The sequence below is a fragment of the Meleagris gallopavo genome, chromosome 19, assembly GCF_905368555.1.
Source record: "Meleagris gallopavo chromosome 19, MGAL_WU_HG_1.1, whole genome shotgun sequence".
Classification (NCBI taxonomy): Eukaryota; Metazoa; Chordata; class Aves; order Galliformes; family Phasianidae; genus Meleagris; species Meleagris gallopavo.
Genome location: NC_139422.1, coordinates 1865990 through 1888854, shown reverse-complemented (window position 1 = coordinate 1888854; position 22865 = coordinate 1865990). Strand labels below are relative to the sequence as shown.

Genomic DNA, 22865 nt, shown 5'->3' with positions numbered 1-22865 from the left:
GGTAGTACTGAGAGAATTCTCCAAAAAAAAAAAATAAAAGTCTTCAATATATTTTGTTAAACCCAGATCTCTCCGTTCAATGTGACAAAATAAGAAAAACATGCAAGCGTTAGGAGCATTGCTCCAGGCCAAAATGCAATCATTGCTAAAAAAAAAAACAACCAAGAATAAAGGTCCTTCAAGTGAATGCTTGATTATCTGATCTGGAACTTCGACCTGTTTTCCTGGCCACCTCACTACTGCTGGAGGCTGCTGGTGTCCCACAGGGTCCTTCCATCGGTGTGCTCCTCATGCAGGGCACAGGGCTGAGGCTGCAGCAGTGCCACGCTGAGCCCAGCACAGCTCCTGATTCTGAACTGCACTACAGGTGAGCGCTGCAAACGTTCAGGTTTATACAGACAGATATTTCACAGGCTTTTATCTTTAAGTGCTTTCTGACCATCCTTAAATTGCCACAGATAGCACAGGCATTTGTTCAATATCCAACTGACCTGCTGGAAACAGCAAGGAGTGCATCTGCTGAAATCCTTGCCTTGAGGTTCCTCCAACCTCTTCTTTCTTTAAATCAAAGAAAGTCATGAAGCAGAGAAAAGCAATAAAAACACTGCTGAAGAGATGAGAGTTCTGACCAGTAAGGAATGGGAGATTGGGATCCTATTCTCCATCTGAAAGGAAAGCTCCATCTCTGTTATTCAAGCCAAAAAGCTGAGCGCTATAAAGCCAAGAAATGAAGAGAATTATAAGCTTCAGGCCAAAGTTCCTCTCTGGGATGAATTACTGATGATCTTTATTATTTTTTGTCCCTTTTACATCAATGTAGGCAGATGACAGCCAGGTGAGCTCAGTTTTGTATTTCCACAATGTAAGTGCCACCCTCCTATTGCCCTGAGTCCACAGTGGGAGTCTGCCCCACATCTCCTGTAGGACACAGCCATAGCCAAAACAGGGAAAAAACACATACCAAAAAAAAAAAGTACATTTGCTGTTAATGTCCCACACTGAGCTTACAGGTTGGGTAAATGGGACTCAGCCTCTTGCCTATAAATACCAATGACGACTGCGAGGTGTTTAATGCCCCACATGAAATTAATTGTCCCTTTGCCATGGGATGGGGTCCCTGAACACGGCGAGCAGCTGGTGGGCTGTCAGGGGGGAGCGACCACCTGGAGCGTGTGAGCATCCTTCGTTCCACCTGGCCTCCTGACTCCCGGGCTCAGCAGGGAGTCCCAGTGCTGAGCAAGTCAAGGCAGGGAGATTATTCTTTTTCTCCTTTTAAAGCACCTCTCTCTACACCTGGGAATGCAAAGGTTGCAGCTGCTCAGAGGAAAGCCGCACGCTCCTCACCCACAGCAGCTTTCTATCTGCAATAAGAGGCAGAGGAAAAAAAAAAAAAAGGAAAAAAAAAAAAGAGAAAGCCCTTCCAGGAAATTAAAACCCTAACGCTCTCTAAAAGCACCTTTAAGGTTATCTGAAAGCAAAGTGACTGTGCACACCTCACACACCTCCTGTAAAGCAGCTTGGGTAAAGTCTCCGGGAGGCTGAGTCTAATGGGGAACTTCAGTCCTCACTGTGGCTGAGTGCAGCTTCCCACCTCTGGGGTAGGAGCAACAACAGGAGCAGTTTGCACTGGAAGGTCGTGTCAGATGAAGCACACAGCTGGGAGCTACGGACAGGAGGAGAACTGAAATTCCTGGCAATTCTTGCAAGAAACCATTTCTGACTAACTTCTGAGTCAGGCTAAATACAACTCAGCCTAATAAAACTCTTCTGCTCATCTCTTCCATCTCCCCACCCCTCTTCTTTCCTTGTCAAAGGCAAAGAGGGACCTAAACAACCTACGTGAAAAACTGAACAGGAATGTTTCCCCATGGATAACAGAAGGGGACACAAAGAAGCAGCAGCTTACACTAAGCTGAGAATTAATCCCCAAATAAAGCACCAGGAACACCTGAAGATCTCACTCCTACAGATGTATGTTAAAGTTACAGTTCAATTACTTCTCTCCATTGGTACCAGGATGAAACTAGAAGCAGTGCCCATGTGCCCTGCTCGAGGGACAGGCCACTAAATCTCATGCAAGTTGCAAGCTACCTGAATTTCCTTTGGATCTTTAAGTTCCAACCTCTGCAAGTTTCCAAGGGCATTTCCCCAAAGGAATCACAACCCAGGACAGATCTAGGTTTGTGTTACAGACAAGAACTCCTACCAATCAGTTTGCTTCACAGCAGCTCAGCCTAAACCAGGACCTGGAAGCCCCAGCAGCCTTCTGTGGGTTCCCACTCCAGACCTCTTCTTCTCTAGAGCAGAGAGCAAACACCAAGAGCCACGTCCCACACAGCAGGGAGCTGCACCGGGCTGTGCAGCCCATATCCACACATCACTTCCCATCCCTGGGTTAGGAAAAACAGGCTCAAAGAAACCATTCCGTGCCATCCTGTGAGTCTGCTGGAACGATTTCATGTTCACCCCACAGTCAAAAATGCAAATTCCCATGCTAACTCAGAACATTGTTATTAACAGAATTTCGGGCCGCTGACTAATTGAACTGCTATGATGCCACAGATGGTTAATGAAGGTCAGCTAAGAACAATGCATGTAGCACAATGACCAAGCAAACCATTGTCTTTTACATAAATTGTACGTTTGAGAAGAAAGAGAATACTGTCTGAATCTCACCACAAGTATGGAAACTATGCAGTTTAGACGTTAGGATCCTTTTTCCCCAGTAATAGAACAGTACAGTGAGCTGAAGTGGTTGAAATTCAAGCACCTTGTCAACCTTCAGAACTGCTCCTGCACAGGGAGGGTTCCCAGCTTCCTTTTCAGACACAGCATTTCCTTTTAGTCAGCATGAGTCAAGACTTGCAAGGCACAAAAGTTTCTCTTTTCCAGACCTCATCCTCTCTTTTCACCTCTGCAGAAACTTGCCACTTACCTTGGGATCAACCTAGAGCTAAATACACTAGCATAATACTCTTGAGTCAAGCAAGGCAAGGGATCAAAGCTCAAGTCTCTTCCCAGAGGAATGCAACCTCATACCGACATCTCAGACTCCATTTCTGATCTTCCTGGATCAGAGGTCCACGTGGAACTGACGTCAGCAGCAACACTCACGTGCTGCCAGTTAGTATGCAAGCACCATGGTCACATATGACACAGCACTCAATATTTTGCTTGCTTTTTCTAAACAGAACAAACCATTACACCGGGCAGAAGAGAACTCAAAGGCGATGCTGTACTCACACAGGTCCAAATTAAGTCCAAAATTTTGTTTCTAGCAAGAACAGAGTATTTTGGTGGGGTCAGTTCAGCGCTCTTCTGATGTTCTATTATGGAGAAGAGAACAAAAATTCCCCAGATCCTGGCAGATCAATGAGAAGCAGCTAGTCAAGCAATAATGAAGCCATGAAAAGAAAAGGGGGGGAAAAAAAAAGATTAGTTGTGTTGTTTCTTTTTTCCCTCCTAATCCCACCGACATCTATTAAGCTCTCAGATCTGTGTGTGTGCAACTCTCAGACAACTGCAGAGGAAAGATTTCATCCAACTAACACGTGCACTACAGCCTGCAAAGTAAAAGAAAGCAGAGACAAGGCAGAAGCCAGGAAGCAACCCTCAGTGGCACGAGGTGTCTCGCCCAGCCAGCAGTGATCGCTGCTTGCTCTGGAGCAACAGAGAGACTCAGAGGAAAACAGAAAGTTAACTTTAATAGGGAGGAAAAAGGCCAGGTCATCGTGTGGATCAGTGTTTGACTAAAAGCAGTCACACAGAGGAAGTTCAAAGTAACTCGAGCCTCCTTTGTGTCTCACAGCCACACGAAAGCAGAAGTGAAAACCATATATAATTCAGGTGGGTGGAGATGGATGGACTGTAGAGCAAATTTGCATCTTCTGGGGAAAAGCCCTGCTCAGCAGAACACAGGAGGAGAACGGAGCTGCTCCTTTTGTGAGAGCACAGCTGAGCCCTTGGGCACAGAGCACACCTCTCAGCCCTCACCTCGCTCCCAGCTTGCCACCAGCCAACCCCATGAGCCAGGCTGAGGTCTGGCCCTCCACCAAGGCAGGTGCTCACCTTCCTCCTTGTTGTTGGTGATATCTTTCAGCAGTTCAGTCTTCATGCAGGCGTCTTTCCTTGTCTCTCCCTTACTCAGCACTGTTTGCTGATGGGGGGGAAAAAGAAATAGCGAGTTTTAGCTCCAAGTTCATACACACATTGCATTAAAAAAAAAAAAAAGAGAGAGAGAGACAATCGTGGATGTATCCTGTTTACATCACAGGCCAACCTCTCTCTGCAAAATACCGCTGGCAGGAAACTGCCAAGGCACAGGTCAGAGATAAAGGCCCCAGGGCTGGGACCTGCACTTGGGTGCAACCATGCAGCTCTGAATGCAAAGAGCTGAGGGACCCAACCGAGGTTGCTGCAGGCTGAAAGGGGCACGGATGGCACCCCAAGGAAATGACCCTCGCGGCTCCAGACTGCTTTGTTGTGGGTAGGAGGAGGTGGGCTGAGCCCATTTCTCACTGCACATCATTTATCTGCACAAGCAGGCCGAAGTACACTTTGGTATTTCTGCTTTTTGTGGTCTGTTTAAATGCAATTTATAAAACACAACCATCAGTGAGCTTCACCTAACTCAACGCCCCTATCTTCCACGTTTATTAGGGCCAGTGAGCTCATTTCTTAATTTTATGGAAAGTAATTTTTCTTTTCTTCCTCTTTTATTTTTCTGCAGAAAGGGAACACCTGCTCTCCCCTCTGCCTTTCACATGCCTGGCATCACATCGCTAGATCGGGTCTGCAGCCTTAATACCACTGCTGAGGAATTCGGGGGGCAGCTAAATTTAAATTAAAAAAATAAATAAACAACTACGAAAACGAAGGAGAAAAGTCTTACAAAACCCACAACCAAACACACAGATGAGAAAGGTCCTTTGCTACAGCTCTCTGCTCCCAAGCTGAAAGACAAGCACAGTGCCGGCCCATGGAGCATATCATGAGCCCAGGTCAAACCAAGTGCTGTAGAGAGTAGATGAAGCCCACAGCCACGCAAATCAAAAGGTTTAAAGCACAATGAGTGGTTAAAAAAAGGAACAGAAGGCCTGCTGGTCTCCCATAAAGCAAGCAAGAGATAACAAACGCATACGAAGGCTGAAACATCAGCTTCAAAGGTTTTACCAGGCAAACAAGGCGCTGCTGCTCACCCTTCCCCAACCATCCTCTGCTTGAAGCCACCCAGGCAGACCAGCCTTGGTGCTACTGCAGGGAGCCAAAGGCCCAGCCAGCCTGAGCAACGCATGCTTCCAACAGCTCCCTTCAAGGAACCATAGGAACACAGCCTCAAACAGGAACGCAGATCAGCTTTTCCCTGCTAAGCCATAACATGCATCTTCAATGAAAACATCTACAAGTAAATCCTACCTCTCCTCCACCCAGACTTGCTGTAAAATGGGGATAACTTCACCTGCCCAACAAACTCATCCTGGTGCAAGGGTAAGCAGGGAGCTGCCCTGAGGCCCGGGCTGTGCAGTGAGCCCCTGCTCATCTCACACAGACCTGCTGCTTTTCCCAAGCTTTGTTACAATAAATAGAGGTCGTGATATTCCTGCTGTTCAACTGACTCGTCCTGAAAGCCTCAGCATTTCCAGCAGGCCATTTCCATCCCTCCCATCCTTTATTTTTCAAGCAGCTCCCCCACTCCACCAATTATTCACGCCCTCCCTTTCATGGGGACATGACCACGAGGCCTAAAGAAAAGCCACTGCAGGAGCCCCAGCGTCAGCCAGCCCTCGGCAGCTAAAGAACACACTCCCTCTTCTCTGCAATTAACAGGAGCCCAGAGCTGCCCCACATCCCAGACAGCGCTGGGAGCTCTCAAAGCAGCACCAAGAGAGGAACCATCGCTGCTCCATGCTGGAGAAGGAGAGCTCAGTGCCAACTCAAAGCCACTGAGGTGGTTCCAATGGGTTCTGCAGCCCCAGCCAAGCGGCCTCGCTAGCAGCAGCTTGATGGCCTCCGGGCATTGCTCTGGAGCAAACAAACAGCCAGCATCGCCATCCACAACGCTAACGCACCTTCAGACCTGCTGGGAGGGAAAGAATCAAGTAACAATAATGAAAAAGACAACTGTGACTTTGGAAGCCTTCTGATCCAAAGGAGGCTCCAGGAAAGCACCGCACGGCCCTCGAAGCCTCGTCCCCAAGGACAGCACTCCTCCGCCCGCGCTCCATCACCGCAGCAGGGTGTTGGCAGCAGGACGGGCAGCAGGCAGCACCCTGGGTGCCCACCACCCACAGCCCAGCCATTCCCACCGGCCCACGGCTCCACCCAGCCGAGCCAGCAGCAACTTGGCTGCGAGTGTCAATACCTCCATATTTGTGTGCCTTGCTTTTCCCCCCTTAAATTCAGAGCAAACTTCCCCTTCGCTCACACCCCATGGCCCAATCCGTCGGCTCCTGATTGGCAGGGAAATCCTATACCCACCCTCCCCGCCAGAAGTGTCGGCTCTTGCAGCAGTCCCAACAAAAGCCAACTGCCAAGCTCAGGCTGCTTCACAATAAAAGTCTCACGCTCTCCTCTTTTATTTTTTTCCCCCTTCCCCGCAGACGGCCGCCTCCATTCCCCGACCCCAGATGGATTATTAACCTCCAGCCACTGGAGAGCCTCCACCAAGGCTGCGTGCCACGAGCGATGGGGCGTGCTTCCCCCCACCGGCTCCTTTATTTTTAGATTTCGAGGGAAAGAAAAATGGCTGCGTCTTAAGAAAGGTGTCTGAAAGGGCTTTAGAAGCCAAGAAGATCCAAGCAAGGGCTGGCTTTAGTCTTTCCTCTCCGCCTCTGATTAACAAGAAATAAGGCTTCCCTTCCTCCACCACGTCTTTGGAGAGGACGGAAGACAGGGCAGAGCCGAGGAAACGCTCTGCAGCATTTCCAAGCAGGCAACCAGAAACTGCATGGTGCCTTTAAAACAAAAAACAACAACAAAAAGAGCAAAGCTGGGAAGCGCAGAGAGCTTCCTCAGCCTCCTCCTTGGCATTTTCATCAGCCCTTCGCAAAAGTCCAAGCAGGTTTTACAGGCAAAGACAATACATGCACAGCACAACTCCAACATATTGTAGCTTACCAAGCCCAAGAGAGCAGTTAGTTGCATCATGAACCAGAGCTCTCTAGCAGTAGACCAGGAAGGAGCGGAGGTTGATGTGCTAAGATGACTACCTCCACAAGAGTCCTTTTTTTTTTTTTCCTCCCTCCTTGTTTTCTTAAAAATCAACCCAAGCTTTGCAGTAACGCTGCTCTGATTTGAGACGTGTGTTAAAGCAGGTCAATCTGAAGGAGGGCTGGAAGCAGAATGACCAACCCCTCTCCAACTCCGCTGCACAGAATTGCTGTGCTACCAGCAGCAGCTGCACCAACGCTCCCCAACACGTGCACACCAGGCACAGGGGACAGCAGTGACCCTGGGGGCCCAGAAGCCCCCAACACGAGGCACCCAGGGGACACTGGGCCCCCGGAGGTGACACCACCAGCACAGCCCCACAGCCGGGTCTCACCCCATGCAGTGTGTGCTGCAGCAAGAAAGGGAGGCAAAGCCCTCGATAAATGATGCAACTCCAGCAGCAGCGGATTCTCATTTACTCTCATTTTTTTCCTGCTAATAAAACCCAACAAACCCAACCTGCTCATCACCTTTGCCTTAAAAGAAGGCAAACGTTTTGTAGCTAATTATATAGGAAGCAATGATTAAGAAAACGCCTGTAGAGAGACGCTGTTTGTTTTGGAGGCAGGAGAAGAGTGCTGATTTCAGATTTCGGCTCTGCTCTGGTCCTGCTGAGCATGGGCAGGTCTGGGATCAGCAGTCACGGGGACACTGGCCCTGGGCCTGCCATGAGAAGCATTTGATTTGAAGAAAGGAAATGTAACACCCGTGTACCTGGCCTACAAAGCAGTCACCAGTCTCAAAGCTCCTTTTCTAGGTTAAGGCCACTTCCTTATAAGCCTCGTGCAATCATGTGAACGTGGAATTTTATCTGCAGCTCACAACAAGCACTCCTCTCAGCCTGAAGTCTGTCCCCAAATCAAACTAGACCTGCAATTCTTCTGTCTCCTGAATTCCTCCTATCCTAGAAGAACAGAAACATTTTCTCCTCTGCCCCCATGACTCCCTCCAATTCCAGCCACACAGATCAACTCCCAAAAAATGGGGGAAGGGTAGAAACGAGGCAAAAGTCGTTGCATGCAACAGCTGGGAACAAGGAGACACACGCATGAAACACAACAAGACTTAAAAGTGGGTTCTCATAGCACTAGGCAGTCCATAATGGTGCCCAGGCTTCAGGCAAGAGGGGTTTGTGGAGCCCAGGCTCCTGTAGGGGTGAACCCAGTGAACAGGGCAGCCTTGGTGCGGATGCAGCTATGCTGTCTTGCTGCTTTCACGCTGGGAAGCATTGCATCCATCTATCTGTGACCCAGTAGAGTGAAAACCACTACAACTTGTATGTGAAGACAAATGGAAATCCAAAGCAAAGGCATCTCCTTCCACTGGCTAAGGTTAGCGAGAAGTACAGCTGCTGTCCACCTTCTCCTATCACAGGGGGGAAAGAGGGGGGCAGAGAACCCTAAAACAGAGATGAAGACTCTTAATCTTCTCTAGCAAAAGCAAACCAGACACTTCAGAAACACTGGGTCCCCAGGAAGGCTCAGCAAGGATGAAACCACTGCACCAAGAAGAGCCTGGAGAGAACAGTTTGCAGCCTCGTCCCCATCGACAACACCCAGGCACCTCTTCGGCCTCAGCCGTCCTCTTCCTCCCTCCCCCAAACCACCGCAGCCAACAGAGCAGCTCCCTCACCCCTACCCAGCCCAGCAACACCAGAAGGGACACCTTCTCAGGCCAGGGCCCAGGGAGGTGGCCCCAGCCTGGCTGTTCCTTGGGCCATGGAGGACCTTGCCCCGCGCACACCTCCTCTTCTGTGCCACCTGCAACCACAGCGACGCCTGCGAGCCGGGAAAGCAGACAGGGAGAGGAAAACAAGGCAAAAAACAAGACAAAAGTTGCACCCTAGGGCCTGTCCCTCTAATAGCTACAGCAAAACCTCACCAAGACTTTACTCTCCTGGAGGGTGAGAAAGGCACGCAGCGCTGCCCAGCACCCGAAGTCCTAGAGGTGGCAGCTCCTCACCACCTTGCCTCCATGGCCTACGGGCTTCGTCCTTCGTGGGGCTTTTTTTCTGCTCTGTCATTAAGAGTGGAGCCTGGTCTTTTCCTTCAATCCCAAGAATTGCACTGAATTAGATCATCTTTCTCGGCTCACCTCCCCCTACAGGCAGCTCCCGAGCATGCTCAGCTCGGCCTGGCGCTGCCATTTCATAACTGCATTGTTTACAGACGCACACTGACCTGCCATTTTTTGACAGTAGGAGAGGAGCTGGTGCCTGCAACCACGGCTGCTCACAGCCCCGCTCCTCACCACCGCTGGGCCAGGGGTGAGCTCCTGCCTTGCAATAAAAATCCAATTTGGAGAAGGGAAATTGCAAAGTGTGGAAAGTTGCAGTTTACTGTTGTTGTTGTTGTTGTTGTTTCTCCCCTTGTTTTGGGTCAAAATCCACCTGCTCGGAGCACACAGTCTAGGAGGAAGAAGTTAACCCCTCTCTGGGGTGAGAGGAGCACAGGTCTCGTCGAGCTCAATGCAGAATGCCAGCCATGATTTCAGCTTCTTCAAATCACAACTGTGCTTCGATGTCACCTAAAAATACAATGTTCAGCCCGGTCTGCCATCCTCTGTCAAGCCTTCCTCTGAGAAAGCAAGCCTTGGAAATATGGTATTTCCCTTGAATAAACAAGTTGGCTTAGTCCCAGCACATACAGTTTTCTCCTTTAAATGCAAACCAGAGTATTTTTGCAGGCACACAGGAAAATGAGGAGAGGAGGAGGGGAAAAGTTCTTCATTTAACACCAAGAGCTCCATTAAAAGCACTGCAAGGTTGCTCCCAGTCTCTCTCTGTTCCAGTCCTCTCCCCGTCTGTGTTTATCATGCTTTCCAGGTGAAAGCAGCTCCAAGTTATGCTGCACAGAAAATGCCAGAAGACCTGGAGGTTTCCTCATCCTTGGAACAAGGACAATTTGTGCAAGGCTTCTTTTACAAGAGGCACTGTGCTGCTCCGACACAGTATGGCAGCGTTGCAGGGAAGACGCTCACACGTCAGATCTTCTTAACCCTCACCACCTCTCCCTTTTTCCACCACTTCCACCAGGCTTCCCCCTCCTTGGGGAATTGCAGTTACCTGGATCAGCGGAAACAAGTTGGTATTTTGGATCCCAGAATATTTTTTAAGAGCGTTCTCTATGTTTTTTTCCCCCAGTGATGTTTGTGTTGTTTGTTTGTTTGTTTTTTTTCTTCCTTTTATTTTTAAAAACACATTCCAATTAGCTCAGACAGTGAACGAGCTTCTCTCCAGCTGCTTTACCAATAACCCCACATCCTGCTGGGCAGTGCCCATCCTCCATCGCTGCCCCCCTCTAGGACCAACGCCACCAGGCAGCAGAGCCAGACATTTCCTATGCTGCAGAACAGACCAAGGAGTTCAAACAGGCACCGGAGGGGAGGAGGGACAGACAGATCTGCAAAGGGCCGAGTCTGAACGTCAGGGGAGATCACGTTACTGGCTGCTGGGGTCTCGTCTGTGAAGAGGGTTTGATTTCAAAACTCATTTAATTTACAGTAGTTGAAAAGAATCGGCTGAAAGTGGTGGTTAAGGGTTATAAATTCAAGATTCACTTCCAAATCACAGGCTTTGCAGTTCACTGCAGGAACATATGGTCCTCTGAGCCTCGAGAGCAGGGAGCGCACACTGCCAGAGCCCCAAGTCTTTGGGCTGAACCAAAAGCAAGACATTTCTCCCACTGCAGGGTGGTCACTGTGGTGCTTCCTCAACCTTTGGCAGCTCCAGGAGCAACACAAGGAGAAGGAAAAATTTAAGGGGAAAAAGACAAAAGGACAACAAAAAGCAGCCTCAGGAATCGAGTCATCCCTCCCCCAGCCATCCACAAACCAGCTGGTCACGACAGCGAAGCTCCTTAAATGTCCTTGTTTACCTGAACAAAATAGCTCCCTGCCATTGTACAAGCAGCATGCGATCCTGAGATGGCACTGGGCAGAGGAGGTGGTGCTGGCAGCCCCGTGCTCACCCCGTAATGGGATCCGACCTCCGCACTGGAGAGGTGCAATCCTGCAGTAGGGCCTGTGGGGCCATGCTGGGTAATGGGGGGGGATGGTTGCGCTGCAGGGAAATCCAAATGTTTGCTTGCGATGAGAGATGAAAAAATGAGGCAAAGGGCAGGAGATCGGTGTGGGTTCCTTCATACATGATCACCACAGGTGGGGTAAGGAGGAATTGTGATTGTCTTGGAAGGCGGTGGAGGCTGCTCACGCTGGACTTAACTTCGAAGTCAGTTTAATATGGGAAAGAAAAAAAACCAAAAAACACAGCACCCAGATGTCCATATTTAGGGCTGTTAACTTCCATGGAAGTCCAGGTCTGAGGTTTCTGTCTTCCCTCCAAGCTCTCTGAAGGCCACACAGCACCAGGTGCTATGGGTGCTCAGTCATCGTGCTCCCCAGGCACCAGCACTGCTCCATGTCAGCCTGGTTCCGCCAGCACCGCAGCTCTCTGGGCAGGAGCCAGCCAGGCCTTCACTCATTGCTTCCAGAAAGAAACCTCTCCTCATGTCTTCCTCTTGTTGCCTTTTCCTTTGGTGCACGTTTACTGGAGGAGAAGTCCTTGTGAGCAGGCAGGGAGGTGTGGAGCTGAAGCCCCACTGACTGCCCACTGCTGCCTTATGCCCGGCACGGCCCAACAGCCCAACCACAGGCCTGCTGAGCACCCATACAATATCTGCATTTAACACAAAGAGCAAAAAAAAAAAAACAACAACAAAACAAAACCAGCATCAAAAACCCACGAGCATGGCGGGGCCAGGGGGCTGAATTTTAGCTAAATAAACTGCAGGCCTGTGCCTCCTGCCACAACACCAACCACGGATGTTTTGTTTTCATCAGCTGCATGGATTGCAAACTACTACCGGAAAAAAAAATAATAATAATAATAATTAAATTAAATTAAAAAGAGGGTGAAAAACATCCCCCAAAATTATTGTTGGTTTTTTTCTCGTTGTTGTTGTTGTTGGTAGAATAACATGGCTCTTCTCTGCAGGCTCAGCAGGGAGCCATAGGCCGCAGCCAACACAGGGCCTCCCTGGCCAGGGGCCCTCTGCAGTCCTTCCCCAGGGCAGAGCTGTGCCCCCGGCCTCTGCTCCTCTTACAGCAAGGAGAGTCCCTGGTAGACCCAAATTCTCCAAAGATTTCATGTTTAAAAAAAATTTTTTTTTAATTTTTTTTTTTTTTAAACCCAACCCTAAAATAAAATTAAGCGCCATCCCTCCAAACAAGCCTCCCCACCACAGAAGGCAAACAAAAGATCCAGAGCCCAAGCTTCCCCTGAGCCAGGTAATGCCAGATGTACGTGCAAGGCCATGGAACAGAACAAAGTCACAATCATAACACACAAAAGAGCAGTCAAACGCTGACAAGGCAGCTCCAGGCTGCTCCCCAACCGCCCCAGCGCCCTGCCCCGCGTGGCTGCCGTCCTGCTGCGCTCCCTCCCTCGCACAGGGCAGAAGAAAAGAGAGAATTGACATAAAAAAGAATCCAGCCATGATTATCTGAACTGTCTTCCTCCTCTCCGAGGCTTCTCCTTTCCCACCTGGCGCCAGGCTGCCTGCAGCCCCAACCGGAGGGACGCTGCTATTTATGAGGTATGGGAGATGGACACTGCGAGCTACTGTACCTGCAGACATCTGTGGTCTTCTCCTGGGGAAGACTCAAAGAGTTGCATATTCCAGATCCTCATGAGCAGTGATTCAGTTTCTGCTCATGTGATAAAAGCTCCCTCTACAGAGTGAGCATGCCCAGAGGAGACCATTTCACTGCTCCCTCCAAGCTGCAGCCATTTCACAGAGAACCTGCAGGCTCCAGCGTCCATTGGAGCGGCGATCAGCCCGGGCATCCCGGGGACGCCCCGGTAATGCAGATCATCTGTCAACTTTCTGACAGGGTGCCAGGCCTCAAACTGATCGCTTGCCTGGAAAAAAAAAAGCCTTTTAAACCCAGAATGTGTTCTGTTTCAGTGGCCTTCAAGAGTAGCCCTTGTCCACAAAAAAAAAAGGCAAGGGGAGCAGGGATGGGGAGGGACGCGGTGTGGCGTGGGGACATCCCTGTGCTGCTTTTGTACTGCTTAATCAAGGGTCTGACCCGTGAGGAGGGGGACGAAGGCACACGGGTTAAACTGGTTAAGTGTGCAGTGTCCAACTGCAAGAGGATTCGAGATGCGACCTGCTGAGCTGAAGGGGTGCTGGCTTCCACTGCGAGGATTTATAATACAACATGACCTGGTACAACCAACCTTAAATCATATCACAGCCACAATCATTAAAAAGAGGGGGGAAAACATAACGAAGTGATAGCAAGTGCTCTGCGCGGTACAGTAGCTCTGAGCTCAGCCTATGCCGAACCATATGATACATCTGGCCTAGCCAGCAAGATAAAAGAACATTTTAGCTTCAAAATAAAAGTAGTTTGTCTCTGTTCTCCTTAACAATTAAGCACAAACTCTTGGCAACGTTTGCATCTGCTCATGCTCCCAGAGAAACCCAAGCAATGTGCAGGAACATCTGCAGGCAGAGCAGGGCTGGAAAAGATGCAAACACAAAGCTGGCAGTGGGGCTGGCAGTGGGGCTGGCAGTAGAGTGCCCCATGGCAGCAGGGCTGCCCTTGTGGGGTGGGAGGGAGAGCCCAGCCAGAGGAGGCGAGGAGGAAGAGGAAACTCAGACATGGGCTGTGGCACCTCCTGGCTGTTCTTGGCCAAAGCAAAGCTATTTTCCATGAAACCAGAACACAGAAGATGATTGTCTTTAAGGCTAACTGTTACAATGATGACGAGCTCAGTGTAGTGCCTTGTAGTGGGCTGCTGGGGGCAGGGAACTGCCTGTACAGAGCGGGGGAAAAAGCCACAGAAATCCATGGCGAAGTTTTGAGAAGCCCAATAATTTTATTTGCTTTGCACCTTGCATGAAAAGCAGGCATCCAAACTCACATCTCCAGCACAAGCATGAAGCCAACGCCTGCTCTGCTCAACCCATTCCCTCCTCTCCTCCGCTGAGCAGTGCCAGCATGTCCTGCTATTGTGTCAGCATCAGAGACCAAGCAGCTACTTCACCACTGTGTCCTTGCACATTTGCAAAGCAGCGATAGTTAAAGCAGCAGGAGAGCTGCTCTGGGTCTGCTTCAGCTACAGTGACACTATTTTTCTCTCTGCACTCTAGAGAAGTTTCACTACTAAACAGTTAAAACACACAAGGCTAAATTGAGATGACTGAAATTCATAGGGAATGAATATTTGAGTTGACAGTAGAAAGCAAGGATCTCTCAGCCACTGCGTTTTTGTTTGATGTAAACTTTTAATTTTTAAGTTTTAATATACATAAAATGAGATTTTGCTGGCCTTCCTATCAATCACTCATAAGGCAGAGAGGTAAGTAACTGAAGACAACTCCAAAAATCTCAAAACAAAAGCAGTAAGAATGACTACACAGACTTGAGTTGTATTATCCACAGCATCAAAAGATTACTGTGCCTCAAACCAAAGATGGCTCTGTAGGAGAGCTGCCTTTCCTTGCAGCATGAAATTACCAAGCTTTCATTAAAAACACAGAAATAGAAACAAAGATATTTCTAAATGCAAAGCCAATGAGGGACCACAGCCAACATCCCTTTTCAGAGAGAAAAGGACAGGGACCCATCCTGTAGCACTCACTCTTCCTGCACTCCCCACCACACCCCAATATTACAGATGTTTTTACTGCTGAGGTTAAAAATACACTGAGAGCAGAAGCACCCAGAGACACTCTGCACATCTCACGTTCAGCCCTGAACGTACCAAAGATGTGTTAAACAACCACGCAGATCAGGCTGGTGCAGGCAGTCCAACAATCAATCCTTGGATCCGCACCATGCCAGCATCTCCCCGGGCTCACAGCCCCATCTCCCCATTTCCTGAAGATCAAAGTCCTCTCCCAAGCAGTTCCCACAAGACAGGAAGCCTTCCCCCCCACCCGTGACGCAGGCTGGCACAGTGGAAGGATGCGCAGTTTAACCATTCAGGAACTTGCTGTCTGCAGAAGCCCACTGCAGAAGCTGCAGAGGGGCCTGCCTTCCCCTCTCCTGCAAAATGAAGCATGTCTCTGAAACGGCTGGGGTTTGCTCAGCATGTGAGATAACAGCAGCCCACACTCCATGAAGCGTTCCCCTTTATCGACCCCAAGGACTCCCCACCAGTTTCTCCACCAAAGCATGCTGGACAGCTTAGCATTCCCCATTTCCAAAGACAGCAGGGCCCACGCAGACCCGCTTTGCTGACACTCAGCCTCCCTGGCCTTGGTTCCTCCACTCAAAGCTTGAAAACCCCTTTCAGAAACCTCACGTTTCCAAGACGAAGGCAGTGGCACAGCACAAAGGACAGTAGGTTCCTGAGGGCTTTTGCTTAATTACACCATTACACATGGCATTTTCACAGCTCCCTTGCAGCGGAAACACAAACGGGAGACAAGGGGACATGTTGCTTTCTATAGGATGAACAGTATTTAGCCTTGCAAAACGCAGGGGGTTCTCCTCGTTTTCATCAGGTTCCTCTTTCAGCTCAGACCTTCCACCTGCTCACAGCTGAAGCTCCTTTGGGGCCTCCTCAGAAGTTACCCCACAAACACAACGAAACAAAACACCCCCAATAAAGGGCTCCGGATATACAGAGAGCACTGCTGCTGGAATCCCGAGTTCTTTTGCAGTGCTGAGAAGTGCTCTGCTCAGCTGCAAGCTCTTACAACGCCTCCTTCCCCCCTCGGTGACTATTTACACCACTTGCTAAGCAGAGCGCCCATTCCCAGGACACACTGATTGTCCTCAGCATCCTCTGAGGGAGCCGAAATGTCCACATCCAGCCTCAGCTAACAGCTCTGAAGGAGCATTCGCTCATTAATGCACACTTCTGGGATCACAGCTTTCTCAGCCTTTCAAACCCCGAATATTATTTATTTATTTTTACCCAAATCTTTTCAAGCCATCTCCCCTCCTCCTGCTTTTAGTTTCAGCAAACTGCCTTTCATTAACAGACAACATGAAACGTTCCCCAGGACACTGTGTTGAGTACATCACATACACCAAAAAGGGGATTAAAAAAATATTTTTAAAGGGAAAAAAAGAAGAAAAAAAAAAAAAAAAGATGCTGTTGCAACAGATGTAGAGAGGTAAGCTCTGTGGAAGATGTTGCTATGTTTGATAAGAACATGTGCTGAGTTATTTCATTTTTGGGGGCAATCCTAGAACTTTATTTAGAAGCATATTGGCCAGACAGCTATAGCTCAGAACATACTGTAGTCTTAACAGTTCCCAATTAGAAACTCCTTCAGCTTTAACTTATAGTAACCGTGGCTCCTTCTATTTTGGAAAGCTGAAAACACCATTTCTCCCCTTCATTCAGCTATTGCACATCAAGAGCTTCTTCTGTAACAAACGCAGCCTTGCTCAGGGAGGGCGCAAACATGGCTTGCACAGCCCACCTCAGCAACAGCAAGCAAGCTTTCTGCCTCAGCCACGCTCCCAGTTTGCTCAACGAACGGTTTATGGGGTTGTTTGGGGCTAGGAGGTGGAATGGGAGCAGCACAAAGCCACGCTGCTTATTAGCAGTCCTCTGCCAGCAGAGCAGCAGGAAAATGGCCGCTCACATTCAACCTCGCTTCTGCTGCACTGCGTTGCTGGAACACCAGGGCTCTGCCCACCAGCCTCACGTGCTCCGAGCCTCCCTGTTCTTTGACCTCACACCTCTTTTTTTTAAGCATCAGGGCATTCACGTGAAAATAAGCACGCTCTTCACTGGGAGAGAATGAGCTCTTCATGGTGCTTTTATCTCCCTCCCCAAATCATGAACTCCTGCGTTGCAGCACCACGGTTGATGGCTCTATAAGCGATTCCACTGACATTATACATTGCTGCAAGGAACAGAAGGAGCAGATGAACTCTGTAAAAACAAAGCTCTTGCCTTCATGCAAATATCACTAGTTAAGAAGAGCAGAGAAATAAAGCAAGCATGATGTGTGTACAGAATTGGCTCAGATGAGGCTGCTTTTCAGCAACTGCCATAAGGTGGCAGTGGGTCTTTAAGGCTACCTTACACCTTTCACACAAGCACAATAAGAAATCATTACCCCAGTAGTTTTCAGCATCCCAAACTGTTTAATCAAATTTCCTCATCAAGGGAGCCAGACCATACATGAAAACACGGGACCAAGATCATTCTAGTGCCAGAGTCACGCAAGGAAAAAAACCACTGAGATCAAATTGGAAAAGCTGTAAACGCAGCCCCCATCCGAGCCAAAATAAATCAAAACCTTTTACTTTCCACGTACGATTACAATGCCATTTATTTTACATCAACGCTTCTCTTTGTGCATTCACCCAACCACAAACAAGCCAGCATCCATTAACAGAGAATGCAGTTTGCATCACCAGGATGCACGGACTCAAGCTGGTTTCTGCTGGGACTGCCAAAACCAGCCTCTACCGAGCTGGTCCTCACATGGGAGCTGAGCTGCCTGTTGGCCGGGGCTGGGTCCTGCCCTGCCCTGATTGCCCAGAGAAGACGCTGGAAGCACTGGGTCTACCAGCAACGTGGAGCCAGGCAACAAAGATGCAGCAATGTGACTCATCATGCAGACTGACCTGTGCTTGTGAGGCCGTCACCTGGGACAGAGCCATAAAATAAAAACGTGTGCGCCGCTCTCCGCCATGTGCTGATCTGCCTGATGAAAAGCAGCAGGGTTGCCCTGAGGAGCCAGCCAGCCTTGCTGCACGCAGACTGAAGGCTGCAACCGCCGAGTGTTCTGCTAATAAAAGTCATAACTTCACAACACCAAAGCCTGCACGACACCCTGACGCAGCACGCCTCACCTTTGCTCAAGCCACACCAGCACCACAGGGGATGCCCAACAGCACCTCTCCCATGGGGCACAAAGGCTCAGCAGTGCTCCCATGCAAAACCACATCTTCCCTGCAGCTCTCTGGCACAGGCCTGGAGCCCAAATCTGCAGCGGGTTGGCTGGCACCTCCCAGCACAGCCTGCTGGCACCAGGGTGGGTGACGGGGGCTGGAGAGGGCTGCAGCCACGCACACGGTGCACCAGCCCGGCCTCACACATGGCCCCACTCCTTCCACAAACCATTCGCCAACGTGTTAAACCCAGAAAGCAGCACACGAATAAAAACTCATCTCAGCCAAAGGAACAGACGCACAGATTCCCTCCTTTCCTTGCAAATTTGGAAGAGCTGATTTGGCAAGATTTGTTTGCAACCCTTGGAATGCAGACCGAGGAAGGGAGCTGGAGTTTGACGTTCCTTCGCCCTCCTACGATTGCAGACAGATCCCAGAGCAGCGAGCAGGTCCGTGCCCCACGAGGCTTCCCACTAACAATAATTAGTGCCTCGCGTGGGGAAGGCGCAGCCCAGCACTCCCCGCAGTGCTGGCGACCAGCCCGGCTCCTTGGGGCCACCACCCTGGAGCTCGCCAGGTCCCTGCTGCACGGAGGTTCGCCAGGCAGCCGAGGTCAGGATTTTCCAATCCGCAGGAGGCAGCACGAAGCCAGCCGGTGGTGGTGGTGGAGCCGAGCAGAGCCCAAACCGCTTCCAGCAGCCCCCTACCTGGGCACGTGGCCATCCTCTGCCCGTAGGCCTGCTCCTCCTGCGGCCACGCATCCATCTCCCTCTATGGGTGCAGCTTCAATCCCGGAGCATGCTCAGTACGGGCTGATCTTCAGCCATTACAGAGCTTTGATGACATGTAAGCAGAAGGAAGTGTCATTAGCAAAAGGGGAAGAAATAAAAAAGGTGCAGGATCCACCCTGACCAGCGATGTCCTGTGCCCACCAGTATGGCACAGCTCCGGCTGCAGGACTGCAGGTGCCCTGAGCCTGCCAGCATCTTGCTTTAGAACAAAAGCAAGGCAAACCCTGCCTCAGTAAGCCTCATGCAGAAAGGAGCATTGCCTCCAGACTCTCAACCAGTGTGTTTTTCACTCTTCTACAAATTACAATATTTTCACAAAATACCATTAATATTCTCTCCCTCGTAGGCTTCAGCTGCTGCTTTTAGTTCATAATGCAAACAGTGCTTCCCTCTGTCTTAAAGCTAACCCTACACCACCCCATCCTCTGTAACCTTGATGATTATTCCCAATGAATTTGCAGTAACAGCACGACAGATAAGAGGAAGAAGCCTACAGTGCAACACCCTTCCTGCTGCGTTTTGCTAAGAACCTGCATTTAAGAGAGGTTTGGTTTTAACAAACCAGCTCTGACAACCTCCATGCTCACATTTCCATCGTCCATACGGTAGGAATGTTTCAAAGCACAATAAATAGAGGACTTTTTTCTCCTCTCCAGTTTTCCAAACAGCAACGTAGGCACAGACACAACACTGAAGCTCACTAGGTGCTTTTGGTGCTGGAGGATTACAATCTGCACACTGAATTATTGTCACACAGAACTTCTCTGCCCCATAGAGACTTTATGCGGTAGACTCATAGAATCATTCGAGTTGGAAGGGATCCTTAAAGGCCACCTGGTTCCACTTCCTGCAGTGAATGGGGACACCCACAGCTCCATCAGTGCTCAGAGCCCATCCCCTGCCCTTGGGATTTGCTTGTCTCCTCCAGCTCACACAACTTCTTGAGAAAGAAAATAGTTTGGAGGAAAGCTATGCAGCCCAGGGCAAATATTCACTGCTACTCCCAACCAATGCACAGCCCTGCCATTGCATTGAGCCCAAGCTAAAAGCTGCTCTGGGTGCTCCAGTCCATGTATTGTTGGTGCACAACATCAGGCAGTCCTCGTCGGTATTTCTGCTGTGGATGTACAGCACTGCTTCCATGTGATTCTGTAAAGGAATGCTAACAAATAAAGGAAATAAATGATCAAAACCTCAATTGACACTGAACATCAGAACACAATGCAGTGACAAGGGAATGCCAAAAATGAGCTCTTTGCCTGCACCAAGCTTCCAAGGTAATGACAAAAATACCAAGAGATTCCAAGCAATGCAATGAGCCACGTTAAATGCATGATTATCACCAGCACACAGCACACTTGTGTCTGATGCACTATGCAAACTGCCCTGCATTTCGCTCTCCTACTTGAGAGATCTCTCTTCTCCACTGCATTCAGTCTGAACACCAACCTCGAGCTTTTCAGCAAATCATCTGTGATAGCAGAGTGTTGGCGTTCACATCTGACTTCTGGATGCAAGGCAGCCAAGCAAGTTGCGTTGTACTACAGCATTATTAGAGCACAAGGCATCTGGCACAGCCACCCGCGATAAACCACGGCCATTTGGATCACAGCGCTTCTCTGCCCCCAGACCTCGACTTCTGCTGCAGTGTTTCCTCAGAGCATTTACCCCAAAGTGCCCCAATGTCTCTGGGGACACTGGCAGGGACACCCATTTGCAGAGCAGGACGCGATCCGCTCCTCACCACATCAGGCAGCACCAGGGCACCGCGCGGCGCCTCCGCTCAGCGCCGACTGGCAAAAACCCTGCCGACAGATTCTATTCTCATCCTCTCCCATGCCTTCAAACTGGAGGTGGTTTAAAAATAATATTCAGCCCATAGCATCCTGAGGCATGTCTGCTGAACCTAGCGGTGTTTGCATCTCGCACAGCTCAAGCATGTCAAGTTTGTTTCCTTGGAAACAAAGACCAATTTGCAAGCCTTGCTTTCTTCCTTATTTTTTTAATGTCACGAAGACATACCTGCAGCTCTTGTTGATGCAAAGGAATTAAAGTTGCTTCACATACCAAAAAAAGTTTGTAAGAACTTTATTATTAATACATTTTGCTAATGAACAATTGGCTTGCTGCAGCGAGGGAAAACCAGTTCACTGCTATTTAAAAATCCCTTCTTCCCCTCAATAGATGCACACTCAGGGCATGGCATTTATATTGTCTCCTCAGGGAGAGGGAGGGAAGAAATGGAAAAGTGGATTCATGTGCTTACCCTAGGCTAGGTACAAAGTTCCAGCAGAGGAACAATCTAAGAGGGAAATCCTGCATTGCTCCTAACACTAACACTGCTCCAAGAGATGCACCAGTATTACTGCTCACCTGCTCCACGCTGGAGTGCAAGCACAGGCTCAGTAAGAAGGAAAGCAGTAACATCTTCTGGAGATGTCTGGCCATCTTCAAGTCCAACTTTTTCTCATTAAGGGAATGCATTAGTGCTTAAGTGGGGAGTCAGCCTTTCCATGCACCATAATATTCTCCCAGTCAACCTGCTCGCATCAAAGGTCCTCATGTTGAAGGCTGCAAATTCTGCAGCAGTGGCACACAACCTCTCTGGGGGGGGGTCAGAACAGAAGAGGGAGGGCAAAACTCAGAGCTGAGTTATTCACAGCCTGCCTTGCAACGGGAATTGGTACCCACACCTACCAGAGCCCTTGTTGTGAGTTACAACTGCTCAGTACCTTTCAAAAACCTGTCAGATAAGGAGTAAAATGGACGCACGTGAGAACAGCAAATAAAATTATGGCTCCTTAAACATGCAGTCCTGGGGCTGCTCACTGCCCAACACGCCCGGCTTGAGCTGTATGCAATCTCAGATTGAAGTTACCTCCACATCCAAGGGAGCGAGCCGGGCTCTTCGGCATCAACACCAGCACATCAGGGAAAGCCAACAGAGCTGCTCCAGCAGAAGCTGGTTAAACATAAACAGCCTCCTTCCTCCACATAAAGTCCAAGGCCACACCATTCCTGCCCACTGGAGCCAGCACTGTGCCAACACTGGTGGAACTTCTGAAGGTCACAGCTTGAGCTTCCTTCTCCAAAGAGCCTCCCAACCTGCAAATACCACTTCACTGACAGAGCAACCTTGGATGTGCCCGCAGTAGGATCAGTGCACTCAATTGTAAACAAAAAGCACCAAAAATTACCCCTGGAAACGTCAGGCAGAACCACTCGGAGCATCTCACCCTGCAGCCTGAGAACTGAATCTCCACGCACTGCCCTTCGAGTGAGGATGAACAGCACTGAGTAGCATTTCCATTCCTGCTGCATTTAATCAATCCTGGAAGCAAATCCCCAACCGTAAATACGTGCACTCTATAGCACGTATAGGTTGGTGTTATAATTGCTGAGTTTTATCCTAACCAATGTCATGGTCTTAGAGCTCTGGGCACTGCTCTGGCCAGCATGAATTCCAGGGCAAGAGAAAAGAAAACAGTCTAAGTCTTTCCAGTCAAAAGCAGAGCACATCCAGGAAAAAGCATCTAAACATCACTGTGCAAAATAGAACCAGACAGATGCACTGTGATTTGCTTAAATATATTGCAACAATCAAATAGCCACGGCTTCTTTATAATATAAATTTATAGCATCTTCATTTCACAGAAAAACTGAGGCTGGGAGAATTAACTGCTGTTTCTGGAGCGGTCCTACATAAAGGCATGGAAGATGGAATGTGAGCAAAGAGGCCCAGCACCTGATGGAGCTGTGGGTGTCCCTGTGCTCTGCGGGGAGTGGGACCAGATGGCCTTCAAGGCCCCTTCCAACTCAAACAATTCTATGATCTCACCTAAACACGCCCTGTTCCCAAGGAGGCCGTAAAGCAAAGTTTGACCTTAAACTATAAAAATGCAAAAAGAGGCTGTGCCCATTATGATACGCAGACAAAAGGGAGAAGAACTTGGTTCATAAATAGCACAATAAGCACAGATTTTCCTGCAG

At 49.3% G+C, this 22865-nt stretch overlaps 1 protein-coding gene across 18 annotated transcripts in view; it reads right to left on the bottom strand.

The window, feature by feature from the left end:
• Window positions 1-22865, bottom strand: part of EHMT1 (euchromatic histone lysine methyltransferase 1) — a 96704-nt gene that overhangs the window by 51611 nt on the left and 22228 nt on the right. For 3 of the 18 annotated variants that reach the window (XM_085239596.1, XM_031556152.2, XM_085239597.1), the window contains exons 1-2: window positions 6069-6330; window positions 4069-4156 (exon numbers count right to left, since the gene is read on the bottom strand). In XM_085239596.1, coding sequence (XP_085095722.1) covers window positions 4069-4156; window positions 6069-6299 — 319 coding nt within the window. In that variant the 5' untranslated portion in view covers window positions 6300-6330. Of the gene's footprint in view, window positions 1-3243; window positions 3363-4068; window positions 4157-5198; window positions 6012-6068; window positions 6332-6361; window positions 6422-7116; window positions 7173-9090; window positions 9297-12835; window positions 12975-18791; window positions 18902-22865 lie in introns of those variants that run through there. The other 15 variants (XM_085239599.1, XM_031556148.2, XM_031556151.2 and 12 more) reach the window with 10 other exon arrangements.